The sequence below is a fragment of the Hyperoodon ampullatus genome, assembly GCF_949752795.1.
Source record: "Hyperoodon ampullatus genome assembly, chromosome: 2".
Lineage (NCBI taxonomy): Eukaryota > Metazoa > Chordata > Mammalia > Artiodactyla > Ziphiidae > Hyperoodon > Hyperoodon ampullatus.
This window is the reverse complement of record NC_136915.1, coordinates 109,642,119-109,666,990: the sequence shown is the minus strand read 5'-3', so window position 1 is coordinate 109,666,990 and position 24,872 is coordinate 109,642,119. Positions and strand designations below refer to the sequence as shown.

Genomic DNA, 24,872 nt, shown 5'->3' with positions numbered 1-24,872 from the left:
TGCACTAGTGCCTTGAAAGTAAAAAAGGAAATTACAGCGTTTCCCACCAAACTTACCCCGCCTTCTGCCCTCCTCCAAAGCAGGGAAGGAGCTGCAGCAATCTTTCTCCCAGGGGGGGAATTCCCCGCCCACTTGCTGACTGACTGGGCCATCAGTTACTACCAGTTCGGTCCTCAGCCACAGCTGCCCAGATCAACAGAGGCAAAGTGAACTTTGATGGAAACATGTTCATTGAGACCCTCTGGCTCTAGACTAGATCCATTCAGGCCTCCTGCTGCCACTTCCAGAAAAACAAAACAAACAAACCCACAAAAAACCCAAAAAAACCCAAACCAAACAACAACAAAAACCCCAGCCTACCAAGGAGTTTCCCCTCTCCCCTACTTTCCTTCCTTGTTCCCAGTCCTCACAAAAAGCTCACCCTCCCTCTCTCTGTCCCTAACTTACTATCACTATCCAGAGCTGCCCTTACCTCTGAGGCTTCATCACAATCTCTTTCTTCACTGTCAAAATATTCTGAGGAAGGGATGAGAATTTCTTTCTAGACTGAAAATAGTCTCCCTTCTCTGCGTGTCTCGGACTATGAAGTATGGGAACAATATCAACATCATTGTCTGACTCTCCAAGCACCTGCTGCATTGCTTCTGATTTAAAAAAAAAAAAAAAAAACCCCAACTTTCAGTTAAGACTCGTTACTTCCTCTCTGCTAAGTACTGATCTCACCTCACCTCTTTCTCAACTTTCTGCACACAGGATGGGAAAAGGGAGGAAGCAGGTAGTCTCTTTCCCTGCTGTATATGCCACACCCCTTCTCTCACTTTCAGTCACTTGGTATGTCCCCTTCATTCTAGCCTATAGGGGTGGAGTTCATCTTATCCTTCTCTCTGCTTTTATATTTCCCATTTTCATTCAATTCAATTTAGAAACATCAAACATAACGTATGTGCTAGGCACAGTGTGCTAGGCCTAGTCTGATAGGCAATTCAGGGTTCAGAGGCAAGGGAATAAGAAAAGAATGCAGGTATTTTTTTTTAAGGGAGTTAATAAACATTCATTCAACATCTACTATGAGTCAGACACTATGCAAGTCTCTGTGGAACTACCAATGAACAAGATAGGTTTGATTCCAGTTCTTAAGTCAGCAAATGCTGTGGTAACAGCTCAAAGGAGAGATGAGAAGAGTTGTCTTATCCCTATGTCTTCTGGCTTGCTATGCTCAGAAGCAAGACAATAGAGTCTTGAGCACTGGCCAGGATGTTCCCACCCTCTTAACCTTATTGGGGGAGGATTTGCGTGGTGACTTCTCACGTACATCTATATAATCTATTCCTTCAGCTCCTTCCCAGAATTTCCTGGAAAAAAATGTAAAACTCTTATGTGGATATACGTCTATACATTGACATAAATCATTTCCAGGAAGGAAGGTAAGCCTGGTTCTCTCTGAAGAATTTCTATAGTTTTTTTGAGTACTTTGATTACTCTCTCAAGAACAATATTCCAGTTTCCCTCAGTTTCCCATCCTGGTACTCTTTTTCCTAAACATCCTCCCTAAGGACAAACCCCACCTGCATCCAAATGAGGATACAATACTCTCTTCTCATACTTTAATTTTCTTTCGCTCTAATATGCATCCCCTGCGCCTTCCCTTCCCCCAGCCTGAGGAAAAGACACCAGTGAGGTTCATTTTCAGAAAATAAATGGAGGAAGTATGACATAAAAGGAACTGAGTAACTTGGCGAGGTAGGGGTGGGGGGGTGTCATTTTCCAACTCCATAGCTCGAATTGCTTTTTACAAACAACTTTAACTCCCCATTTTAACTCAAAATCCCCTCTAACCTTCCTAACATTGCTCTCCAGGCTCCTTTTACTTCCCTCTGATGCTCTTGTCATTACGGATGAAGGCTTCATTAGCGATACACTGTATTGCATGCTTCCTATACTAGCCTGTTCAAAGAGCTCCTACTTTTAAGTGTAACCTTCATCTCTTAGGCAGTAGCTCTAGCTCATTTCCTCTCATTCAAGTAAGAACAATACCCGTCCCTATCTCCCTGCACCCTCTATCCTGTGCTTTCTTTGTATTTGTCCTTTAGGTTCCAACAGGATCTTCCCCCCTCTACAGCTCTTCAAGAAGCGTAGGATTGCTACCATCCTGTCCCATAAAATACCGAAAGGGAACAGCGACCAAGGTCGAACCGAACCCAAGAAACTGGGCTCGGGCCCAGCCCACTGGTTTAACCGTCTGGAGCCACTCCCAGGGCCGAGGTCCATGAGGAGGGCAGGACTACAACTCCCAGCACGTCGTGAAGCCACGCCCCCGCCTCCGCAGCTCCGCCCCCGCGGGTTCTCCATTGGCCTCCAGGGGGTGGGGATTAGATGGGAGGTGGCCATGGGGCCGCGGCAGGGGTTTGTCCCCTCCTCGGCTTCCGTAGAAGAAGTCGCGCCGACCTGTATCTGGGGTTTCGGTGTCCCCGCCTTCCCGGGGGTCCGGGGTGACATTGCACCGCGCCCCTCACGGGGTCGCGTCGCCACCCCACGCGGACTCCCTGGCTGGCGTGCTTCATCCCTTCGCCTCTCTTGGCCGGGCCCCCACCTCGCCCCCAGCTGCCCAGCCATGGGGGCCGCAGTGTTTTTCGGATGCACTTTCGTCGCTTTCGGCCCGGCCTTTGCGCTTTTCTTGATCACTGTGGCAGGAGACCCGCTTCGCGTCATCATCTTGGTCGCCGGGTGAGTTAAGGGGTTGGGGAGACGCGGGAGGACGCCGAAGAGAGAGATCCTAAAGGGGCTGGAGGAACTGGGGCGAGCCTGGGAGCCTGAGAGGGGGAGACAAGTCGGAGGTGAAGATTGGAGAGGGTCGAGTCAGGGATCTGGGTGATTCGCCCTTTCCCGCAGTTGGTTTCCGTCTTCCAGAGATCGCACAGATTTCTCCTGTACTCCTCCTGCGACGTCCGAGGAGGCCCAAGGCGAAGACTTGGAAGGGGGCTGTGCTGACCTCGGCCGGCCCTAAGGGAGTATCCAGGAATGGATACCTCGCCCTCCTGTCCTCCTACACTCTGGCTCTCATCACTCTGAAGACTCTTTAATCAGATTTCTTACCCTTTCCCTGCGTTCAGATCCCCACAAACTCCCTTGGTGGAGACACCTATCCTGTCTCCTCCCTGTCTCCCTGGACAATCCGGAAGTCTAACTTCCACTTTTTATGCTGCAGCCTTTGTTGCTTCCCCTCTTTGATTTCCCTGGTTGCCCCCTACCCTTGCTTGTCTGATTGCCTTTGTCTTTCCTCAGGGCATTTTTCTGGCTGGTCTCCTTGCTCTTGGCCTCTGTGGTCTGGTTCATCTTGGTCCATGTGACCGACCGGTCAGATGCCCGACTCCAGTATGGCCTCCTGATTTTTGGTGCTGCAGTCTCTGTCCTTCTACAGGAGGTGTTCCGCTTTGCCTACTACAAGCTGCTTAAGTAAGAAGATGGGGTGGTCTGGAGGGGAGAAGGGCAGAGGACTGAACTATAAGTGGGGCAGCCCTGGGTGGTGGTTTGGACGAGGAGGTACTAAGGGAAGATTTAGAGGGGAAGGCGATTCCTGCCCTCCCTCATGTTTCCCCTATCCCACCCACCCCACCCCAGGAAGGCAGATGAGGGGTTAGCATCGCTGAGTGAGGACGGAAGATCACCCATCTCCATCCGCCAGATGGCCTATGGTGAGCCAAGGGAGAGGGACTGGAGGAGGGAGTTGGACACTCCTCTCTCCCAGGGAAGTCTCTAAACATCCACATGTCCTAAGCGGCTTCTTGTTTTTCTTCATACCTGACTTCCAAGGAGAGGTGGTCTGGAGGGAGGGTAGGTGTGGGGGAACTGTGACTAGGAATGGGGAGGGATCACTTGTAATAAGGCTATAGTGATCTTTGACATTGATGAAACCCTCCCTCCCCCCAGTTTCTGGTCTTTCCTTCGGTATCATCAGTGGTGTCTTCTCTGTTATCAATATTTTGGCCGATGCACTTGGGCCAGGTGTGGTTGGGATCCATGGAGACTCACCCTATTACTTCTTGACTTCAGGTAAGATCCACTTTCTTTCTTGCCTCCATGCCCCATTCATCCCTGACCCTGATTTGATTTATTGGCCTTCCCTGGGAGACTTCTTTGGCTCAACATCTCAGGAGGCTGGGAGAAGATGAGGGATGTATCTCATCCCCATCTCCCTCCCTGCAGCCTTTCTGACAGCAGCCATTATCCTGCTCCATACCTTTTGGGGAGTTGTGTTCTTTGATGCCTGTGAGAGGAGACGGTACTGGGCTTTGGGCCTGGTGGTTGGGAGTCACCTACTGACATCGGGACTGGTGAGTTGGGGACAGGGGCCTGAGTTAGAGAGAAAAGAACTTAATGGTGAGTGGGATGGAGGGGAAATATATTCTCACTTCTTAACATTTAAAAATTTATCTTGGGAGGAGGCAGAAAGGTGAGTCTTTAGACGTCTCTCACCTCAGCATCAATTGTATAACCTGCTCTGGGGATGCTCTAGGGAGGAGTTTGAATGGATGAGTCAAACTAATGCAGATGGCCTGAGGTGAGCAGGAGTGGCAGAAACCTCTGAGGGGGCTGAAAAATCACAAATGCCCTGAACCGCAAGGTATTGGTGTTCTGAAGGACTGGGAGATTCGAGTGAGATATCTGGGGGAGATTTGGGTCAAAGGCACAAAGAGAATATGGGGATTAGAGGAAGAATCTAACCTCTTTTCTACTCTTTCCCCCATCCCCAGACATTCCTGAACCCCTGGTACGAGGCCAGCCTGCTGCCCATCTATGCAGTCACTGTTTCCATGGGGCTCTGGGCCTTCATCACAGCTGGAGGGTCCTTCCGAAGTATCCAGCGCAGTCTCTCGTGTAAGGACTGACTACCTGGACTGATCGCCTGACAGATCCCACCTGCCTGCCCACTGCCCGTGACTGAGCCCAGCCCTAGCCCGGGTCCATTGCCCACCATTCTCTGTCTCCTCGTCGGTCTATTCCACCACCTTCAGGGTTTTGCTTTGTCCACTCATGACCTTTAGTCTCTAGGCTTTACCAGGAGCAGTCTGGGTTCAGCCAGTCAGTGACTGGTGGGTTTGAATCTGCACTTATCCCCACCATCTGGGGACCCCCCCCTTGTTGTCCAGGACTCCCCATGTGTCAGTGCTCTGCTCTCACCCTGCCCAAGACTCACCCCCATTCCCCTCTGCAGGCCGACGGCAGGAGGACAGTCGGGTGATGGTGTATTCTGCCCTGCGCATCCCACCCGAGGACTGAGGGAACCTTGGGGGGGACCCCTGGGCCTGGGGTGCCCTCCTGATCTCCTCGCCCTGTATTTCTCCATCTCCTGTTCTGGACAGTGCAGGTTGCCAAGAAAAGGGACCTAGTTTAGCCATTGCTGTGGAGATGAAGTCAATTGGAGGCTCAAGGGTAGACGAGCTCTGAGTTTCCCAGTACCCCCTCCCTAGACTGGATATCTTAGTCTTTTTCTCAGGTCTGAGGGGAACCATTTCTGGTGTGATAAAGACCCCCAAATTGCCTTTTTTTTTTTTTTTGAAGCGGGAGGAGGGAAGAAGTATGTGTTAATTCTTCTCCTAACCTCCTTGGACTATATTTTCCCTCCTCAAATTGCTCCTTATGGCTGGGCGTATATCTATCCAGCTTTCCCCTTGGTCCCAGGCTTTGGGGGAAAGGAAGGAAGTGCATGTTTGGGAACTGGTATTACTGGAACTAATGTTTCAACCTCCTTGACCACCAGCATCCCTCCTCTCCCCAAGGTGAACTGGAGGGTGCTGCGGGGAGCTGGTGCACTCCAGAGCTGCAGTGCCACTGGGGGAGTCAGCCTACCGTGACATCGCAGGGAAGGAGGGCAGATTTTTTTCTAGTTTTTAATTGGGGGGTGTGGGGGGTGTGGGGAGGTTTTCTATAAACTGTATCATTTTCTGCTGAGGATGGTGTATCCCATCCTTTTAATCAAGGTGATTGTGATTTTGACCAATAAAAAGGACTTTATAATTGTGGGGGAACTTGGCTTTAAAAGGAGGGGATAACATGTTGATTGAGGTTTCTGCCCTCTCATGTCTCTTTTCCAACCTCCCTCCTAACCTGGCAACCTCTGGTTCCCTCCAAGCATAGCTTCGATACAAGGGCAGAAATCTGGGCTGGGGGTCTAACATGTCAGAAGCTCTGGGTTAAGCATTTTCCAGCAGTGGATCTCCCCTTCTCCAGGATTGGGGTAAAAGGAGTTACTCACCCATTCTTCCTTTTCCGTACCCTTTGCCCACCTCTGCCATCTGAAGCATTAAGGAACTGTCCCATTCTCAAGAGCCCCCAAAGTAAGGCCAGAGGCGGGGTCGGCAAATTTAATTTCCTAATATATTGAGGGAAAAAAACATAACAGCAGCAACCCTTTTTCCTAAGGGGAGATCTTGTACCATATCTAGGGACAGGGATATAAAGATGAGGGGGTGGGGGACTTTGGGGCACATCCCCAGCTTCCCCTACAACTAAGCACAGTTTACCCTCTGCATTGTCAGCATAGGGCTGTCCTTATCTACATGTTTTGAGAGGCTGAAGGTTCTGTTGTTCTTCCTTGAATGAGAGCCTGTCCATACCTCTGTGTAGGGGCTGTCTGGAGGAAGGACGGATGTCAGCCTACTCCTACAGTATTTTCTGGCCAGCCCCCTGCACCCCACTTTAGAAGCTCCCTGATAGGCGAGGGGAAGGCATCTGTGGTGACCAGGAAGGAGTCTATGCCTCGGTGGCTCGTGCTGAGGTGAAGACCACACTTTTCCGGTTTCCTAGTCTCTTCTTCCTGAAAGGGAGAATGGTTCGTGGAAATGGCTAATGTCCTAGGTGAAACAGATTAGAGGTGGAGTAGGCGAATGCTTTTCAATGCCAAAGAAAGGACTGGAGGAATGGAGAATAGGACCTCACCGAATCTTTCTAGCAATGAAATAAACAGCCAGCAGAAGGCAGAGACAGCCAACCAGGATTCCCACTCCCAGACTCAGCATTTCACCTGGGAGAGAGAAAGATGGAAGGTGTCAGCCTAAGACTAACATAGATATTGAGCTTTTCCCTAACTCACTGAGGAGAACCCTACCCTGCACTCCACCCCTCGATACATGGGTAGGCCTGTCTTACCTGTGGTATACAAGGATCCCACTGTAAGGGAAGAAAACTTGGGTCAGTGAGACTAGATCCCCACCCCAGTTGGGAGTAGCACACTGTGCCAGTACTCGGGGTTGGGGCGTGGTTCCCAGTCCAAGCAAGTCCTGGAAATCCCTTCCCCTGTTAGCCGCCTTTTCCTTCCCAGGGGTTCCCTAGTTCCTGCCATTGAGTCCCCCAGTTTCCCGTCTCCTTTTCCGAGCCCTGTACAGTTACCTTGGATGAATGAAGCAAAGACCGTTCGCTGATTGAGAGGCTGGGGGGCTCGATAGTTCTGTACCAGGAGCTTAGAGGGCTCCTCTTCCGTGGAGAACAGTGTCTCTTGAAGCTTTTCCAGCTGAGAAGGAGAAGAGTGGGATTAAGGGACAAGTGGCACTCGCTCTCGGGAGTGGGAAAGGGTTTGAGGTTACAGCTATGTCTTTGCTGTCTCACCTCTCCACCACTCACCTGTCCCATTGAAATCTGGGCCCTTCGACTGAAGACTGTCCAGAGCACACTCTGGTAGCAGGGCGGTGTGGTGAGCGAGCCATTGTAACGGAAGAACTGCGCCAGCAGTGGGGGGAACAACTCTCTCAGGTTGAAGGGAGGCACTGAGGTCTTCTGATCTGGGCAAGAACAGACTAGGACTCATCTCCCTCTCAGTGCACCCTCGCTTACCTAGACAGGGCTCCTAGAAGCGAACGCCCTACCCACCTCCGGCCCCAACTCACTGCCTTGTTCCAGGCCTCTCAGGCCTTTCTGAGAAATTTCCCTGAAGCCTAATTAATGTTACTTTGTCTTAAGATCGATTTTTAGGGCTCACCTTTATGTCTGATTTCATGCAAGTGACTCAGAATGTGTTCATAAGCTGGATTCTTTGTCTCCCCCACCTGTATGGGGAGGAAAGGGTGAGAGAGTTTGGGATGAGTCCATGTTTGGAGTAAGACATTTGTGTATAGGATAAATAGTCAGAATGGGTTGCTGACTTGTCTTGGGAGGGCGGCCAGCAACAGACATGGGAAAAATAGGACTGAGGGATGCAGAGAAAGTGGAGAGAGACCAAGGAGGGATTGGGGGCCACTGACCTCAATGAGGATGCCCAAGACAGCCAGGCCCTGAGGCCTCTGAGCAGCCTCACTTAAGCTTTCGTAGGAATCAGAATCATAATGTACGATGTGGAGCTGAGGGAGGGGAGAGGGAATTGAATCATTTAATGTTTCTCCACTACCCCCTCCCAAAAGCTTTTCTCCTAGCCACCACCACCACCTCTAGCATGCCCTAAATCTGTCCCACAAAGCTTGCCCTTTTCCCCCAAGTATGACTTTTCCCAGTTTCCAGATCCTTCCTTTCCCCCGGCACCGACAGTGCCTACCACTGTGTCCTAATCCAGGCTTTGCTCCCTGGTACCTCTGCAGCTGTGGCTTCGCCATTGATCTGGTGCTCTGACCCCCCCGGGGATCCTTTCTGACCCCAGTGCAGGTGGAGCTGGGCAGCTACGTATTTTCGGGGAAGTCCTTCCAGATACAGGGTAGGGGGCAGAGAGAGTTGCACTGTGAGGGAAAGAGAGCGAGTTAGGGTTGGTGGACGAATGTGGATACGTTCCCACCCCTGGGTCGCCACCACTTTGGGGAGATTTGGCCAGCCTTTTCTGTCTCCCTGCACAGCACCCACTTCTTCCCATAGGCCGCTGCTTTTCTTTCTTCTTTTTGGCCGTGCCCTGTGTGCGGCATGTGGGATCTTAGTTCCCCGACCAGGGATCAAACCCGTGCCCCCTTGCAGTGGGAGCTCGGAGTTTTAACCACTGGACCACTGGCTGGAAGTCCTAGCCGCTGCTTTTCTAGTAAAGATCAAGTCAATGCTATGATGCTAACCCACCCATAAAGCTTGATCATACACCTTCAGTTCCCACCTTTGGCTACAGGAGCCTGATCCCCATTCTCATGTCTCCAAATTTATAGATGAAACCTTCTGAGAATTTAGAAGTTAGGAGAATGCTTCTTCACTTCTGACTCCTAAGATTGGAACTGGAGCTTATATCTCCTTGGAGGCCTGGTCTTTTTACCTGTGTGGCCATTATTGTGCAGGTCCAAAGGCTCGGTGCCAGGCTGTTCATATCCATGGGGCTGCAGAGGTAGCAACTCAGGGTCAAAAGTCACACTGTCTGTCTGAATGTTGATGGGGGACTGGGCATTGCTTCCACACTCAGGGTAAGAGGCTGGCCAGTGGTCTTGACCATGTGGACCTGGTGGGGGTTACCACAGACATCTGTCCTGTCCTCCAGCCCCTAATCACCCTTCAGCAACCCTTCACCAAGCTATACCCGTGTGGAGGCAGAAATGCACTTCTCTCCACCCCAGATGAAGCCCCCAGTTGTGCGGGGCTGGGTGAGCGAGGAGCCCCTGCTGGACTTGCTGCTGCAGTCCCTTCACCTGCGCAGAGGCAGTGATGATTCCCCAGCTCTCCTGATGCATGGGGAGCAGTTGCTTTTACTTACTTGTCCTCTTGTTGGAAGACAAGAAAGCTAAATGAGAGGAAGAGGGGATGGATAGAAAGCCCGCATACCCAGAAAGGGGTGGGATTTGAGTAGGAGCAGGAAAACTGGGGAAATGAAATGGTCCTAGAGAGGTAGGGTCTCCTAGGGACCCCCCTATCAGGTGGCCTTAAGATTCAGATCTGCTGACTTTCCATCATTCACTTCTTGCTTTCGCACTGGACCTTGCATTGACTCTGGAATTCGGTTTAAGTTATTAATCAGAAACGCAAAGGAATCAGGTTCCACCTCTGCCAGGGTCACAAACTGTCCTGCCGACCTCTTCCTCACCCCTGACCTCAAGCTCTGTCCCAATTCCAGATTCAGGTGGGGGTAGGATCCATCAGGATAGAAAGAGAGCCAGGAGGAGAATTGGCAGCTAAGCTTATGGCGCCTTTCCCCACCCAGTTTCCTTTCCACCCCAGCTCCCTCACTCCCGCACAGATTGACTGAGGACATAACTGGCTTTTCTGCTGAATCAGGGTGTGTGGGATTTGATTGTTAGAACAGGGTCTAGGAATCATATATGTGAAAGCTGGGGCATGGGGAGTCGGGGAAGGAAGGAGCTAGGGTGAGAAGCTGGAGGAAACCTCCCCACCCACGTGGCTAAGTCTTCCCGCCAGGTGAAGAGGTCCCAGTGGGGAAGGGGTGTCGGTAGGCCTTGGGTTCTGCTCTCACCGTCATATGTCCAGTGTTGACCTGCAAGGCAGAGTAATTTGAGTTACAGCCACAGCGCAGCCGGGGGCAGGGCCCTCCTCCACCCCGCCCCCCTTTCTCCTCCCTCTGCTCTAGCACTTCCCAAAGGAAGCCCTGAAACTGGACACCTCTGTGGAAAGGTCGAGGCGGGGGGGGCCTATTTAAACTCACCAGCCAGGCTGTGTTCTGCTTGCTGAGTAAAGGGGGAGGAGAAATGAAAAGAGATAAAGCCAGGAGACTAAAATTAACCTGGATCCAAATGTGCAAAATACCCAACCCTCACTTTTCTACGGCCTCTGCCAAGCCAATCTAACCCTTAGAAGATGGGGCTGAGGTGACGGTGTAGGGTTTGGTGGAAAGGGACTGGAACAAAGAGAGGGGCAAGAAGTTCAGCGTCGGCGGGCAGTGCTGCTGAGGGGAGAGAGCCATTATTCCTTTGCTTGGAAGCATTGCAGGAAAGAAGGCACTGAGCTGTAAATTAACATTTAAGTTCCTCCTCTGGTCCCAGGAACTCTAATAAAGGAAACTTTTCCCATCACCAGGAACCTCTGCTCCCTAGATTCCCAGATGGCTGGGGAAGGTGGGAATCGGGCAGGGTCCGCTCCACGTTGAGGGTAGTGGGTGGGCACAGGCCGCCAGGCTGGCAGGGACAGGATGAAAGTCAAGCGTCGTGTGTGGAAAAGAGCACTGCCAGCTGGGTCACATGCCAGGCTCTCGTGCAGTCCTGTCTCCAGCTAAAAGGTCGGGGGTTTGCTGGTCCAGCTCTCACCCAGGGCCGAACTGCTTCAAGGGGAAAGGGAGGCCTTCCTGCAGGTTGTCTCTGCATTATTCAAATTGCTAGAAACTTTGGAGAAAAATTCTAACTTCCTCCCTGTCTCTCTCTCTCTCTCTCTCTCTCTCTCTCTCTCTCTTATTCCCTTAAATAAATCCCTCAGACTTCTAAGATATCCTTGATCTCCTCGTTGGGCTCTTCTGCTGGCCCATCCCTTCGTTCAGACAATTCTGAAAAGCAGCGCAAGGGAGGGCTGGAGGCAGCCTCTCACTCACCAGCTCGGTGGGACACTTCAACAACTCGAATTCCCTGGTTCTGGGCAGGCTGAGAGCCTTGCCCTTCCCCTCCCACCAAATCCTCAACACAGTAGTTTTACATCTCTTCCTCCTTTTTCCCAATTTGTTCCTTTCTCCTCAGGTGCAATTTACAACTCTCCTCGGCTGGGCGCCCCTCCCCATCATCTTCTTTGTGTTCCCCTTCTGCACTCTAGATACCCCCCTCATCCTGTTCTTCCAACAAATTTTAATTACACACCTGCTATGTGCTAGGCACAGGGATCACAAAAATGAGGGGTAGGGGTTCTGGGGACATTCCTGGAGCACCTCGGCCTGTTCCCCCCAAGAGCCCTTCCTCCTCTCCTGGGAGTTCCTGAAAGTCCTGTGTAAATTGTAAAGGGCCCAACAGTGTTGACTGCTATTGCTACAGCTTTCAGGAAAAACCGGGAAATTAGTCGCCCCATAGAACCGAGAGGGGACTTTGGCCATGAGGTTCATAGGGATCAGGGTGTGAGTTTGGCAGGTTGCAGGAGTATCCCCCCCACCCCATCAGTCCTCTATCCTTGCACTCCAGGCCCCTTTGGCTCCCTAATTGGATGAGTTTGTAAATAAAGAAGACCAGGAGGGTTGCCTGGGACCAGGGCAGTAGGAGAAAGAGCTCCGGAGAGAATTTGTAGCCCGCAAAGTGACTCCCACAGTGTGCACACATCCTGACCCAGGCTAGTTTGCCCCCATCCCCACAAACAGCAAGGCTGGAATGGCAAAGGGAAAAGAAGGAAAGTGGTCTCCTCCCCAGTCCTGTCTTTTTCCCTGCATCCCTGAGCCTATTATTCTAGCCCTAGGCTTCCTCTTACACTCCTCCTCCTCCATTAAGCATGCACGGCAACATGTGTACATCAGCACACACAGACACACACACAGACATCCAGATGTACCTACCCCCGTTGGCAGCCAGGGTCCAAATCACCTCTAGCAGGAGGGTGAAGAACAACATGGTATCCCTGGAAGGAACACAAGGTACTGGGAGTTTGGGGACTAGAGGACTAGGGCAGGGAGAGGAGGGGAGAGAGAGAGGCGGAGGGCTGGGGGAGAGAGAAGAGAAGTTTCCTGGAGTTGAGTGTATTTATCTTTTTCTCTTGCTTTCTTTGTGTCCTTCGGGCTTCCAGGGGATTTAGTTTTCAGTGGGGTACCGTGAGTTTCTGGGTCCCCAGGATAAATCTCTCTCTGCCTCTCCTTCTGCCCTCTCTTTTTTTAATCTCCCTCTGCAGTCTTCACTCCACTTGCCGGCCAGCTACTTCACAATTGCCTCCCTCTTTTAAGGTGGCCCTGGACGGGTGTACGTGGGGAGTGGGGACTGTCTGGGTCGCTGGCGAACAGCTCCTTAAATAGCCGGTTAAGCATGCAGGATGGCCTTGCTCAGAGTGAAGGGCGGCGGGTTTCACAGGAACCCTGGCCCTGGCTCAGGAGCCCAGCTGGGGTGAGCTCTTCCTTCCTCTGCTATTTACACAGACACTGTTGAGAAGGGTGTCCCCTGGAATGGGCGGGGGCAGGAATGGAGGGTTTGGGGGTCCGGTCCTTTGGGGTCCCATCCAGCTCCCTCAGGGGTTCTTATTCCCCATCTGGCTTCTCCTCAGATGGTGGGAGGACCCGTTCCCCACGCCCTGCAGAATGTGAGCGCCCTGGAATAAGAAGAGTGCAGAGTTAGGAGAGAGGTAAAGGAGAGGGAGCTGGGAGACTCAGGGTGCGGGTGGAGGGGAGGAAGTCAAGGACCAGAACGTGGGGTGTGGAAAGTAAGGAAGAGAAGTGAGGCAAAGAGAATTTGTTTGGAGCAATCTCTTTCTCCTGCGCCTGTCACCACCCGCTTCCCACGGTGAGGCTGGGTCCACGTGCCTGTGTGGCCTGGGAGGGGGGTGGTTTTGTTTGCTGAATAAAGCCCATTTGTGTGCCTAGCGGGGGGCGGGGCTGCAGCAACACCCTGGAAAGACAGCGGCTCCAACTGTCAGGCCCAGCCATCTCCCTCCCCAGGGAGCCCAGATCTAGGGCGGCTTTTGTCACCATAGAGGACACTGACCCCTGGCACGGTGGCCAGGGCAGGAGGAGAGATGGGGTGACCTCAGAAACAATCACTACCACCATCAGAAAAAAGGCGGACTCCAGGGAAAGAGAGGGGAGGGAGCAGAGAGAGACCATGTGATCCCGTTGGAGTGGAAGAGGGGCCCAGGGTCTTCCCTCCTGCCCAACAAAGGGCTGAGGCAGGACTTTTGGGACTGAGTGAAACCTGCCACCAGAGAACTGGGCAAGTGGAGCATAGAGGCTGCTGAGTCTCAGGAATGTGGGCTGGTGCTTGTTCCCCCACGGGACTGGAAATCCCGATTGGAATGTACATCCTAAATCCCTCATTACAGAATGTGAAACCCAAAGATAACTTCAGGCCAGACTTCGAAACCTCTTTTTCCTCCATACCCTTCACCGGAGTCACAGCCAGAAGGATGCACCCGTTTGAGCTCCTTCTGCCCTCCTTGCTTCTGCCAAGTAGCAATAAATAGCCAAAACAAAGGGAGCGGAAGCTAAATAAGGGTGCAGGATAAAAGCCAAGTGAACAGAATAATGCATACGCTAGATCATCAGCCCCTGCAGAGGCAGGAGCCTACCATGCTTTTCTGTCCACTGTGATTGATCTGCAAAGCAAAGCCATTTTGTAGACGTCATTTCCTTTTTAATTCTTTCATCACCCTCTGAATTGCTTTTCCCTTACAGATAAGTTTTATGTTTTGAAGTTCCCCCAAAGCCCCACTCATCCCATCTAAGAAGAAGAAAAGGCTTAAAGTGTAAATTAGACTTCCTTGGAATCAGGACAGTTAACACAGAGGAACAGAAAAAAGGAAGAAAGCAGAGACATCTTTTGCAAGGTAGGAAAGAAGAGGCCCGGACAGAATGACCTCTGCCAGGACAGAGTTCCCCTGGAGTGTCTGGGGCTGTGATGCAGCCTCCCAAGGTAGGTAATGTGTCTTACCAGGCGCCACCTCCTGGTTGTCTATGAATTTTTTAACTTTTAAAGTTTCAGTTCAAAATGTTTTGCGTGTGATTCCTTCTGGGAAGTGTTTCACTACTGGTGGGCTTTGGGATTTTGACTACACAACTGAATAATGTTTCACAAAGATGTCTTAGCCCCAAATCAGCACCTTCCCACTTCTGAGTGAGCAGCCCCTCCAGGCCCTCATGCTTCCCAAAGGGACAAAGGCCCTGGTATCTAGGAGAGGGGGAAAGGAGGCAAACTCCAGGGACTTGGCTTTATTTATTTACTTTTTAAAATTTTTATTGGAGTTGCCTTTATTTTTACCTTTGGCTTTACTGTGGATATTTCTGTTGTCACCAGGCTGATTTGGAGTAGTGTCAGGAGGACCCCTACATGTTAAAAAAAAAGTAAAGCCCCCCACAGTTGCTACTCAAACTCTGACGCCTTTGTTTTAATTCCTACTTCTCCCTCTCTAGCCCTTTGCTCACTCTGGGGTTGGCTAAAACCCTACTAAAACCAAGTTCTGCTGCCTTCTGGCGCCATCTCCTGTCCTTCCAAATGCAGTGACATGTGAACCAGTCAGAGAGTCAAAGGTATCCAAGTGTGGTGACTTTTGGGTTTGATTTTTCTTGCCTTGTTTTATTTATTTACTTATTTGGCTGTGCCGGGTCTTAGTCACGGCACGTGGGATCTTTGTTGTGGCATGCATGTGAGATCTAGTTCCCTGACCGGGGATCGAGCCTGGCCCCCCTGCACTGGGAGCGTGGAGTTTTAAGCACTGGACCACCAGGTAAGTCCCAAGGGTTTGTTTTTTCTTAAGAGGTCCTTTTTCTTCTTTTTAATAAATTTATTTATTTATTTATTTTTGGCTACGTTGGGTCTTCCTCTAGCTGCGGCGAGTGTGGGCTACTTTTCATTGCAGTGCATGGGCTTCTCATTGCGGTGGCTTGTTGCAGAGCACGGGCTCTAGGCACATGGGCTTCAGTAGTTGTGGCACGCAGGCTCAGTTGTTGTGTCTTGAGGGCTTCAGCAGTTGTGGCTCACGGGCTCTAGAGTGCAGGCTCAGTAATTGTGGTGCACGGACTTAGTTGCCCCGCGGTATGTGGGATCTTCCCGAACCAGGGCTTGAACTCGTGTCCCCTGCTTTGGCAGGCTGATTCTTAACCACTGCGCCACCAGGGAAGTCCCTTAAAGGGTCCTTTCTTAAAAGGATATTTAAACTTACTAAATATGGTAAATAGTCTAAAACACCTTGCAGTAACCCACTAAGTGCTCTGAGTTTGTGTGGTGGGGAATATGAGAGTTCAGTGGGGGAAGGAGGCAGATCAAAAGGAAAGAGGAATGGTCAACACAGGAATTTGCTCAAACAGTACAGGTGGTGACTAATTGCCTAGAAGAGAGAATCGATGAGGAGACAGAATTAGATGGATTCAGTTCCCTAAAAGGGCAAGCAACTTTGCGCCCTGAGTAACATAGACCCAGAGATAGTCTATTTTGATAATCACATTTATTATCACACTCTTGTCTTCTAACACACTGGTACTGAAGGCCCTTAAGCAAACACAAAAGCTTTCAAGAATTAAAGTCAAAGTAATTTGGGGGAGGGGCTGGTCAGAACTCTGGATCATTTTCTCGGTTTTCCAGTTCACATCACATGACAGATGCAGTATGAGAATCTTGTAGACAGAAGACAGGTCAAAGTTTGTGGTCTGAAATGTTTCAACTTTAATTAAAAAGGAGTAACTTTGTGTCATGCATTGATTCCATGCTCAGAACACTGCCTGGTACATAAATATTTGCTGATTGAATGAATGAGTCTAGTCACTGGAATATTTATTTACTTTCTTTCTGCCTTTTCCCAGAATTTTAGGCCAGGAGGGTCCTCAGGCATCCTTTCAACTCCCTTGTTATACCCTATAAAGACTGAGTTTTGAGGGATTTATGGATTCTCCCATGGCTAGTCATAGAGCTGCTAAGCTAAACCAGAAAAAGGATATAGGCGCCATTGAACTTTCTCTTTTTGGTTTTCAAACGTCATTGTACATCAGAATCACCTGGAAAGCTTGTTAAAATACGGATTTCTGGGCCTCTGCCCCAAGGTTTCTGATTCTGTAGGTTTGGGGTATGTCCAGAGATTTGCATTTTTTGATAGGTAAAAAGTAGATTTATTAATAACGCTTTGTAAAGAGGTTGGAGGAAAATGGGGCACAAGAGGATGGTCATGTCCCAGGTCTTGGGCAAGTTCCTGGGACAGACTGCCAAGTGAGGGTCCTTGGCTTCACTCAGGAAAGAATTCAAGAGAGAGCCATAGTAAAGTGAAAGCAGAGAGACACATTGCATAGGCAGAATGTGGTCCTTCTCTGAAGGTGAGAACGGCCCAGAGGTTTGCATTTCTACTAGGTCCCCAGGTGACCTGTTAGGTGGTGCTGGTCTGAGGGCCCACACTACCTATTGGAGGAGCAGAGGTGGTAAGGAGTTTGCTTTGTTTTTTTTTCTTTTTGCCACACGGCCTGGCTTGATCTTAGTTCCCCAGCGAGGGATTGAACCTGGGCCACGGCAGTGAAAGCACCAAGACCTAACCACTGGACTGCCAGGGAATTCCCAGGAATTTGCCATTCTTTGTAGAGATTCCAGCCATCTGGAATTGTTCTTGCAGTCCCTTTTGCAAAGGTTAGCAACAATACTTTCACTAGTTTACAAACATATATTGAGTACTTCTAGGTGCTAGGCAACATGGCAGGCCCTAGAAATAAAAAATTAATGACATAACCCCAGCCCTCAAGAACTTCACAATCTCTTTAGGGGATGCAGATACCTTACCCAATTACTAGAATACAACAGTGAGAAGTTCTAAATAGTGGTAGAACAAAGTGTTATGTGAACCAAGGGGGGTGGACAATTAGCAGTGAGATTTTCTTTAGCTGATGTCAACAACCTTTCCACAGGATGGGTGCATAACCAGGGCCTATAGTTATATATGAGAACATAAAAAGTGCACTCCACAGCAGGCAGACCCATGCTTCACTGTCTCTGAGATGACACCAAAGGATATGTTATGTTAAAGCAGGATTCTCCTTAATATATTTAATAAACTGCTTCCTCTGCAAGGAAGGATATCATGGTGCCCTGGAATTACAATAATTTGTTCCATCTGCTCTGGTGGCCGTCTCATTCTGCCTAACTTCTCCCTTTTCTTTTTATTCTCTACCATTCATCTAACTCAAATGAAGGTTGTGTTCCAACCCAAGCAAAAGACAGTAACACTTATGCCACTTCCCTTCAATAGTGAGAAGATTCTAGTTAAAGATATCTTTTTCTTTGTTTTTTAAAGAATTGTTATGTCTGAATTGCTATAGGAATAGGAATCAGATGATAATATAGCAAATCTTGTGACGATGTTAGCTTATTACTGGTTTAATCATCCCCCAAATAAGAAGTCTGTTCTCAGATCAGATTGTGACAAATGATTTGGGTTTTCTTTGAAACCTTAAAGGAAAAGAGCTTGCTGTGCTTTCATCGACATTTTATTTGCTTCAAAATATCTATACTTTTTTTAAAAAAGAGCATGAGTCTTGAAGGGTAAAGTGGCTTGGCTGGGGTCATGTAGAAATATTACTAGGACAAAGCAGCAGGCTCTGACAGACCCACCACTCAAAATGTAAGATACTTTAAAAACAAAACCAAAAACCTTTCAAGGAAACAGATGACATTTTTGACTCTGGCTGCTTCTGCCTCAGTTAATTCCCTGTAGCTGGTGGGGAGTCATTGCTTTGAGGAGGAAATACAAATACAAAACCAACAAACCTTTTTTTTTTTTTTTTTAAAGGTTCAAGTCATTTCTAAGGCGATACCTGCAAAAGTGAAATGCAGTTATTTATGAGCTCATAGATCCTGCATTCTCCCCATTTTTCTACCATCAAACATGCTTATTGTTTCATGTATTACATATATTTTATTTAAATAGCACCATCACTGGCTGGTTACAAATCCATGCACATTGGCAAGAATTCCTTTTTGTTCCTTTTTTAAAAAATAAAAAGGTAATGTTGGAGTTGGCTCCAGAATGGTAGAGAATATCAGATCTTAGCAATGGCTTGTCACTTTTCCTCTTAATTATTATTTTACAATATACAAATAATACCTGATTATTTTAAGGAAAAGAGAAGATTCCAAAAAGCAAAAAAGAAAAATAACATCACTCAAAATTCTCCCAATTAGAGATAACCACTGTTACCATTCTGCTAACTTACAATCTTTTTTCTATGACGCTATATCTAAATGAATATATTTTGTGTGTATAAATATTATTTTTTTACAAAAATAGGACCGAGCTATACACATAATGGGCCTAGAACCTTTTTTCTTGACACTATTTTGTGAACATTCTTCTGTGTCAATAAATATATATCCCTGTCAGCAATTTAAACTGCATAGTATTGTATAGTAGAAACCCAATGTGTTTAACTAATCCTCTGCCTTTGGACTGGTAGATTTTTTTTTTGTTTTTTGTTTTTTAAAAATTTTTACCTATGACAAACAATACTTCAATCAGAATATTCTTGTTCGTATATATTTACACATTTGTCCAACTCTTTCCTAGAAGTAGAATTGAAAGAGGGTGTATACTTAAAAAAAACCCAACTCTTTATTATGAAAAATTTCAAACTCATTCCTTTTGTTAAACTCACGTTTCTGGAGGTATAACTTACATGGAGTAAAATTCACCCTTTTTTTTTCGGTACGCGGGCCTCTCACTGTTGTGGCCTCTCCCGTTGCAGAGCACAGGCTCCGGACGCGCAGGCTCAGTGGCCATGCCTCACGGGCCCAGCCGCTCCTCAGCATGTGGGATCTTCCCAGACCGGGGCACGAACCCGTGTCCCCTGCATCGGCAGGCGGACTCTCAACCACTGCGCCACCAGGGAAGCCCCACCATTTTTAGTGTAGAGTTCTATGAGTTTTGACAAATGCATAAAGCCGTGTAACCACCATCATAATCAGGACATCACCCTGTCCCGGACATAATTCCTGATCTGTTTCTGACCCTATAAGTTGGCCTTTTCCAGAATGTCTTATGCATTAAATTATACAGCATGTAGCCTTTTGAGTCAGGTTTCTTTCACTCAGCATTCATTCATGTTGTTGTGTATCAGGAGTTTGCTTCATTTTACTGCTGAGTTTTTCCGTTATACAGTTGTACACAGTTGGTTTATCCATTCACTAGTTGAAGAATATGTGGGCTGTTTTTAGTTTTCAGCAACCACAAGTAAAACCACTATAAACATTCAAGTACAGGTTTTTGAGTGGACATATGTTTTTATTGTTCTTAACTAAATACCTAGTGCTGGGTCGTGTGGTAAGTGTATGTTTAACTTTGTGAAAACTGCCAAACTGTTCTTCATATGTTTTTATTCCCACCAGCAGTGTTTGAGAGCTCCAGTTGCTCCAGCACTTGATACAGTCAGTTGGAAAAAAAGGAGTCAATCTAATAGGTGTGTAGTGATATTTCATTTTGGTTTTAATTTGGGGTGTGTACTATTTATTTATTTTTGGCTGCGTTGGGTCTTCATTGCTGCGCGTGGGCTTTCTCTAGTTACGGTGAGCGGGGGCTACTCTTCGTTGCAGTGTGCGGGCCTCTCATTGCAGTGGCTTCTCTTGTTGTGGAGCACGGGCTCTAGGCGTGCGGGCTTCAGTAGTTGTGGCATGCGGGCTCAGTAGTTGTGGCTCGTGGGCTTTAGAACGCAGGTTCAGTATCTGTGGCGCGTGGGCTTAGTTGCTCTGCAGCATGTGGGATCTTCCCGGACCAGGGCTTGATCCCATGTTCCCTGCATTGGCAGGCGGATTCTTAACCACTGCGCCACCAGGGAAGCCCTGTTTCTTCTGTTTTAGCCCTATGCTCACCCTCACCTTCAAGGGTTCTTAGTGTTTCCAAATTCAAAATCTTTGTGGGGTTCTACAGTGTAAATCAGTTTGTCTCTCAATCTCCTGCAGGCAGTAAGGTTTCAACTTTCTCCTCTCTGCTAAGACAATTACCTCTAGTCTAATGGGGTCTCTGAGGGGGTCCCAATAATAGCATTCCTTCTTTGTGCAAGCATCCTGAACAAGTTGGGAAATAAAGCAAAAAGTAAATATGGAGGTCAACATATCTCCTTTATTACTGTTGGAGGCCAGATTGGAGGATGCAGCTTAGTTTGAGAGTCAGTGGGCCTGCTAACTGTACCCCAGAATCAGGCAGCCTGGATTGGGGCAGACCTCAGTGTGGAGGAGCACAGCAGAATGTGTGTTCTGATGAACAGGCTGTCTCTCCCAGGAGCACAGAGGATGGAGGGAAGTGGAATACTCCACTTAGGGTGGATGAACAAAGGACTGGGAGAGGCCCAGCTGTACTAACTGAGCTCTTTTTTTCAAGAAGGAAAACATCAGAAGTGAGGAGAAAGCATTTCTGAACTACATGGTTCATCAGCTTTACAGATTCCATAATTTTGTTGAGCTCTCTCATCAACTGTCTTCTCCTTGTTCAGTCTCTTTGTCCTTTTGGGTTTAGGTTTATTCCTTCAAAGTCATTTTAGTAGGTTTGGGAAGGAATGGAGGTAAGTATGTACTATATTAAATTCTCCATGTTTAACTAGAAGTTTCAAGTTATTTTTTGAAAGTTACCTTGTTATCAAGGTCACACATTTCTTTTAAGGTAACTATTATCTGTGCTACTGGAGAAATGCAATGATGCAATAATTCTTAGAGTGCAAAATCTCTAAATCATTTCCATTTGATATTGCAATATAGATTTATTTCTAGGAGACTTACTCTCCCAATTTTGTTTTACTTTGACTAATGTTAAAACTGGTTTGTACTCCCTTAGCATATAAAGAGGTGACTCAAACTGGGGAATATCAACCTAGAATTTTAACCTTTTTCAGATATTTCATAGAATTTAGTATTCATACAGCAAAAATCAAGAGTTTATTGTAATGGTATGCTTCCCTTTTCGCCACTCACTGAAAATCCCTACAGAGAAAAGGTTCCCAAATTAAAGAAAGAATGGGATTGGAAAAAACCTGGAAAGTGTGTGGCAGTTCAATCATTTTATAGTATTCATGGTGCCAATCAAAACCTTTTCTCAAAAAAAATCTGATAAATATCTTCAACTAAATTTTAATAGAATAATTAAGTTTACTTACTAATTATCGTGGAGTTCTTACATCTCAACAGGGGTCATAAGACTGAATATCTATGTGTGGCATTTTGGGCATTAATGGGGGTAAGAATATTTTACGGAGCAGAACATTTTGTGTACATGAATTAAACAGGATCATAATGGTCACCTTTGGAAAAAGATGTGAACTTTGATCAGAGGAACCAGGTTTGAGATTCATCTTCACAAAGTACTAATTGTACGACCTTGAGTATATCCCTAGTTTTGCTATTGTTTAGTTATCCATTGCTAACAAATCACCTCAAAACTGAATAGTTTAAAACAACAACTGTGGGGCTTCCCTGGTGGTGCAGTGGTTGAGAATCCGCCTGCCAGTGCAGGGGACACGGGTTCGATCCCTGGTCCAGGAAGATCTCACATGCCGCGGAGCAACTAAGCCCGTGCGCCACAACCACTGAGCCTGTGCTCTAGAGCTCGTGAGCCACAACTACTGAGCCCGCATGCCGTGACTACTGAAGCCCACGCGCCTACAGCCCGTGCTCCGCAATGAGAAGCCACCGCAATGAGAAGCCCGCGCACTGCAACGAAGAGTAGCCCCCGCTCGCTGCAACTGGAGAAAACCTGTGCGCAGCAGCGAAGACCCAACACAGCCCCAAAAAACAAAAAAAAAAACAAAAAACCTCCACAACAACAACTGTGCTGGGAACTCCCTGGTGGTCCAGTGGTTAGGACTTGGTGCTTTCACTGCCGGGCCCAAGTTCAGTCCCTGGTTGGGGAACTAAGATCCTGCAAGCAGTGCGGCGTGGCCGGAAAAAACCAAAACCAAAACCAAAACCATGCTTTATTTACTTAAGATTCTGAAATTTGGGCAGGGCATGGTAGAATGGCTCATCTCTACTCCACATGATGTTGGCTGGGACAGCTTGACAAGGGCTGGACGATCCAAGATGGCTTAACTCACATGGCTGGGGCCTCCACTGGGGTGGCTGGGACAGCTTGGGGGATGTCTGGACTCTCTCTCTCTTTATAGTCTCTCTAAATATGGCCTCTTTCTCCAGCAGCCTAGTTGAACTTCTTTATTTGAGAACTGATCCCTAAGAGAGCAAAAACAGAGAATACCAGGCCTCTTAAGGGCTAGGCCCAGAACTTGCACAGTGTTATTTCCACTACATTCTGTTGGTGAAAGCAAATCACAAGGCTATCCCAGATTCAACAGGAGGGGAAATACACTCCACTTCTTGATGGGATGAGTGCCATATATGCACAGGGTGGGAGAAATTGTCCATGGCCATCTTTGGAGACAATTTACCCCACCATTTAGCCGCAATAAACTTCAGGTTTTTTTCCTTTGGAAAGGTAGCTCATTTTAGGTAGTTATAGATATAGGTATAGATGTAGATATAGAGATATATAGCCCTTAACTCTAAGATCCTATACAAATATAACAACTTACTTTGCCTTGGCGGGTGTTGGCCTGGAAGCTTTTCACAGAATATTAGCATGATGAGCCTGTAGAATTGTTCATATTCTTTGAGTATTGATCATCTATCCTGGTGCCAAGAGGGGCAGTAGTGACCCTGTTGGATGGTTTTCTGGGATTTCTCAGAGGTATGGATAGGAAAAGTTTCTCGTGGTTCTAAATCAGTCTGAACTCTGGAGAAAATGCACTGGCATTAGTTGCACCAGCTTAGTTTTGTCTTGAGACTGCAAATTAACTAGTTTGGAAAAGGGAAAGGTAAAAAGTTAAGAGGAAGAGAAGTTTGCAGTTATCCTTAACTCCTATTACTTATTCCTCAAGAAGGCATCAACCAAACTCTATATTTCCTAATGGAAGTATGAATTTAAACTACCATCTCAGAGTTATTTGAGACATAATCAATTACTGACCATGTCTTGAGCACCCACTGTGTGCTCAGCACTGTGCTAAGGCCTGTGAGTGATGCCAGAGGAAGTGAAGTTACTGACTTGGTTTTTCTCTAGGAAATTCCAATCTGGTTGGGCAAATTTGAATTAGATAACACATATGAGATGTTGCAAGGCAGCATAAGATAAACACTGAATATGTTTAATAAGTCCTAAGGATTCAGAGGAGGTAAAAATCATTTTGGTTAAAGTAAAAGAACAGCATAAGCAAAACTAAAAAGAGTAGAATGACTATCACCAGTACAGAGCAAAAGGGCACTAGTGAGACTTGATCAGAAAAATGTGATCGAGGGGGTTGTTCAAGTTACTATTGCTGTATAACAGCTCCGAATTTAGAGGTTTAAATGATCATTTTAAACCTCTAATGATCATTTTATTCTCTCTCATGGTTTTTGTGGGACAGGAATTGGGGACGGGTTCAGCTGGGTGGCCTGGCTCCGGATTTCTTATGTGGTTGCAATCAGACAGTGGCTGGAGCTGGAAACAGTGGGGCCTGGAGAAACTGAGGGCTGGCTGGGTACCTCTCACCTCTTCATGTAGGCTGGAGGCTTCTCCATGTAGTTTCTCCCATAGGTCAGTTTGGGCTTTCTCAGAGGGTAGCTATGTGGAGAGGGGCTCTGTCACATGTTTGGTTCCCTAGGAACTCAACTGTGAGATGGAAATAGCATTCAGGATATTTACTGGGGAATGCTCTTGGGACCAATACCTGTAGAAGGGAGGAGAAGGAAGCAGGATTAAGCTGTGGGAGAAACTGAATGGCAATGCAGTCCAACAAAGCCCTCAGTCAACCCCTGGGGGTGCTCTAGAGCTGGGATGAATGAGTCTTGAGTTTGTTTAAGTCAGGGCAAAAGGGCTGGCTGGGCCTTTACACCCCAGTGTTGATCACTCACTGGATGTAGGATGCCCCCAGAAGGAGGTATAACCTTGGGCAAGGCAACTTTCTTCAGCCAAGGCAACCCCTACAAGTACTGACAGCTGAAGGTCATCTTCCGGCAGTACTCCCAGTACCATGGAATAAGTCCTCGTTCCTGAAGGAAAATCTGGGTGGTGCATCACAGTGTTGGCTATAGCCCCAAACAGATCTGTGGCTTTCAGTAGAAGGAGTTGGTCCTCTTGTACCCACCCGACACAGAGGCAGTTGGGGAAAAAGTACTCCAGCCTCAGTGTCCTGCAGACTTCCGATTTCCTATCAGTGCCTCTCCCCCATGGACCAAATGCAGGAAGTCATAGGACTTGATGCAGTTCATGTGGGTTTTGGGTAGCAGAGCAGGGTGGGGAAGGGTGAAGAGTGGATCTGGAGAGGCAACAGAAGATACTCGGCAGCAGAGGATGAGTTTAGTTTTTGAACCTTAAAGATGTTG

At 47.9% G+C, this 24,872-nt stretch overlaps 2 protein-coding genes across 5 annotated transcripts; one reads left to right on the top strand and one right to left on the bottom strand.

Moving 5' to 3' along the window:
• Nucleotides 1-2,611: 2,611 nt before the first annotated feature.
• On the top strand, nucleotides 2,612-6,015 carry APH1A (aph-1 homolog A, gamma-secretase subunit; the record flags this gene model as incomplete). Of its 3 annotated transcripts, XM_079728470.1 has the most annotated exons (7): nucleotides 2,612-2,724; nucleotides 3,283-3,453; nucleotides 3,619-3,692; nucleotides 3,928-4,050; nucleotides 4,204-4,331; nucleotides 4,752-4,875; nucleotides 5,213-6,015. In XM_079728470.1, the coding sequence occupies 7 exons, from the start codon at nucleotides 2,612-2,614 to the stop codon at nucleotides 5,275-5,277; spliced, it is 798 nt and encodes a 265-aa protein (XP_079584596.1). The 3 variants fall into 3 exon arrangements, with proteins under 3 accessions (XP_079584596.1, XP_079584597.1, XP_079584598.1); XM_079728471.1 differs by lacking the exon at nucleotides 3,619-3,692 and having other exon boundaries at nucleotides 3,419-3,453; XM_079728472.1 differs by lacking the exons at nucleotides 3,283-3,453; nucleotides 5,213-6,015 and having other exon boundaries at nucleotides 4,752-4,886.
• Nucleotides 6,016-6,750: 735 nt separating this feature from the next.
• On the bottom strand, nucleotides 6,751-12,416 carry CA14 (carbonic anhydrase 14; the record flags this gene model as incomplete). 2 transcript variants are annotated; one of them, XM_079696464.1, is made up of 11 exons in its annotated part: nucleotides 6,751-6,814; nucleotides 6,937-7,021; nucleotides 7,147-7,167; nucleotides 7,387-7,507; nucleotides 7,618-7,775; nucleotides 7,973-8,039; nucleotides 8,235-8,330; nucleotides 8,557-8,699; nucleotides 9,212-9,391; nucleotides 10,358-10,378; nucleotides 12,362-12,416. In XM_079696464.1, 11 exons carry the CDS (start codon nucleotides 12,414-12,416, stop codon nucleotides 6,751-6,753), a joined length of 1,011 nt encoding a protein of 336 aa, XP_079552590.1. The 2 variants fall into 2 exon arrangements, with proteins under 2 accessions (XP_079552590.1, XP_079552591.1); XM_079696465.1 differs by lacking the exon at nucleotides 7,147-7,167 and having other exon boundaries at nucleotides 7,381-7,507.
• Nucleotides 12,417-24,872: the final 12,456 nt, after the last annotated feature.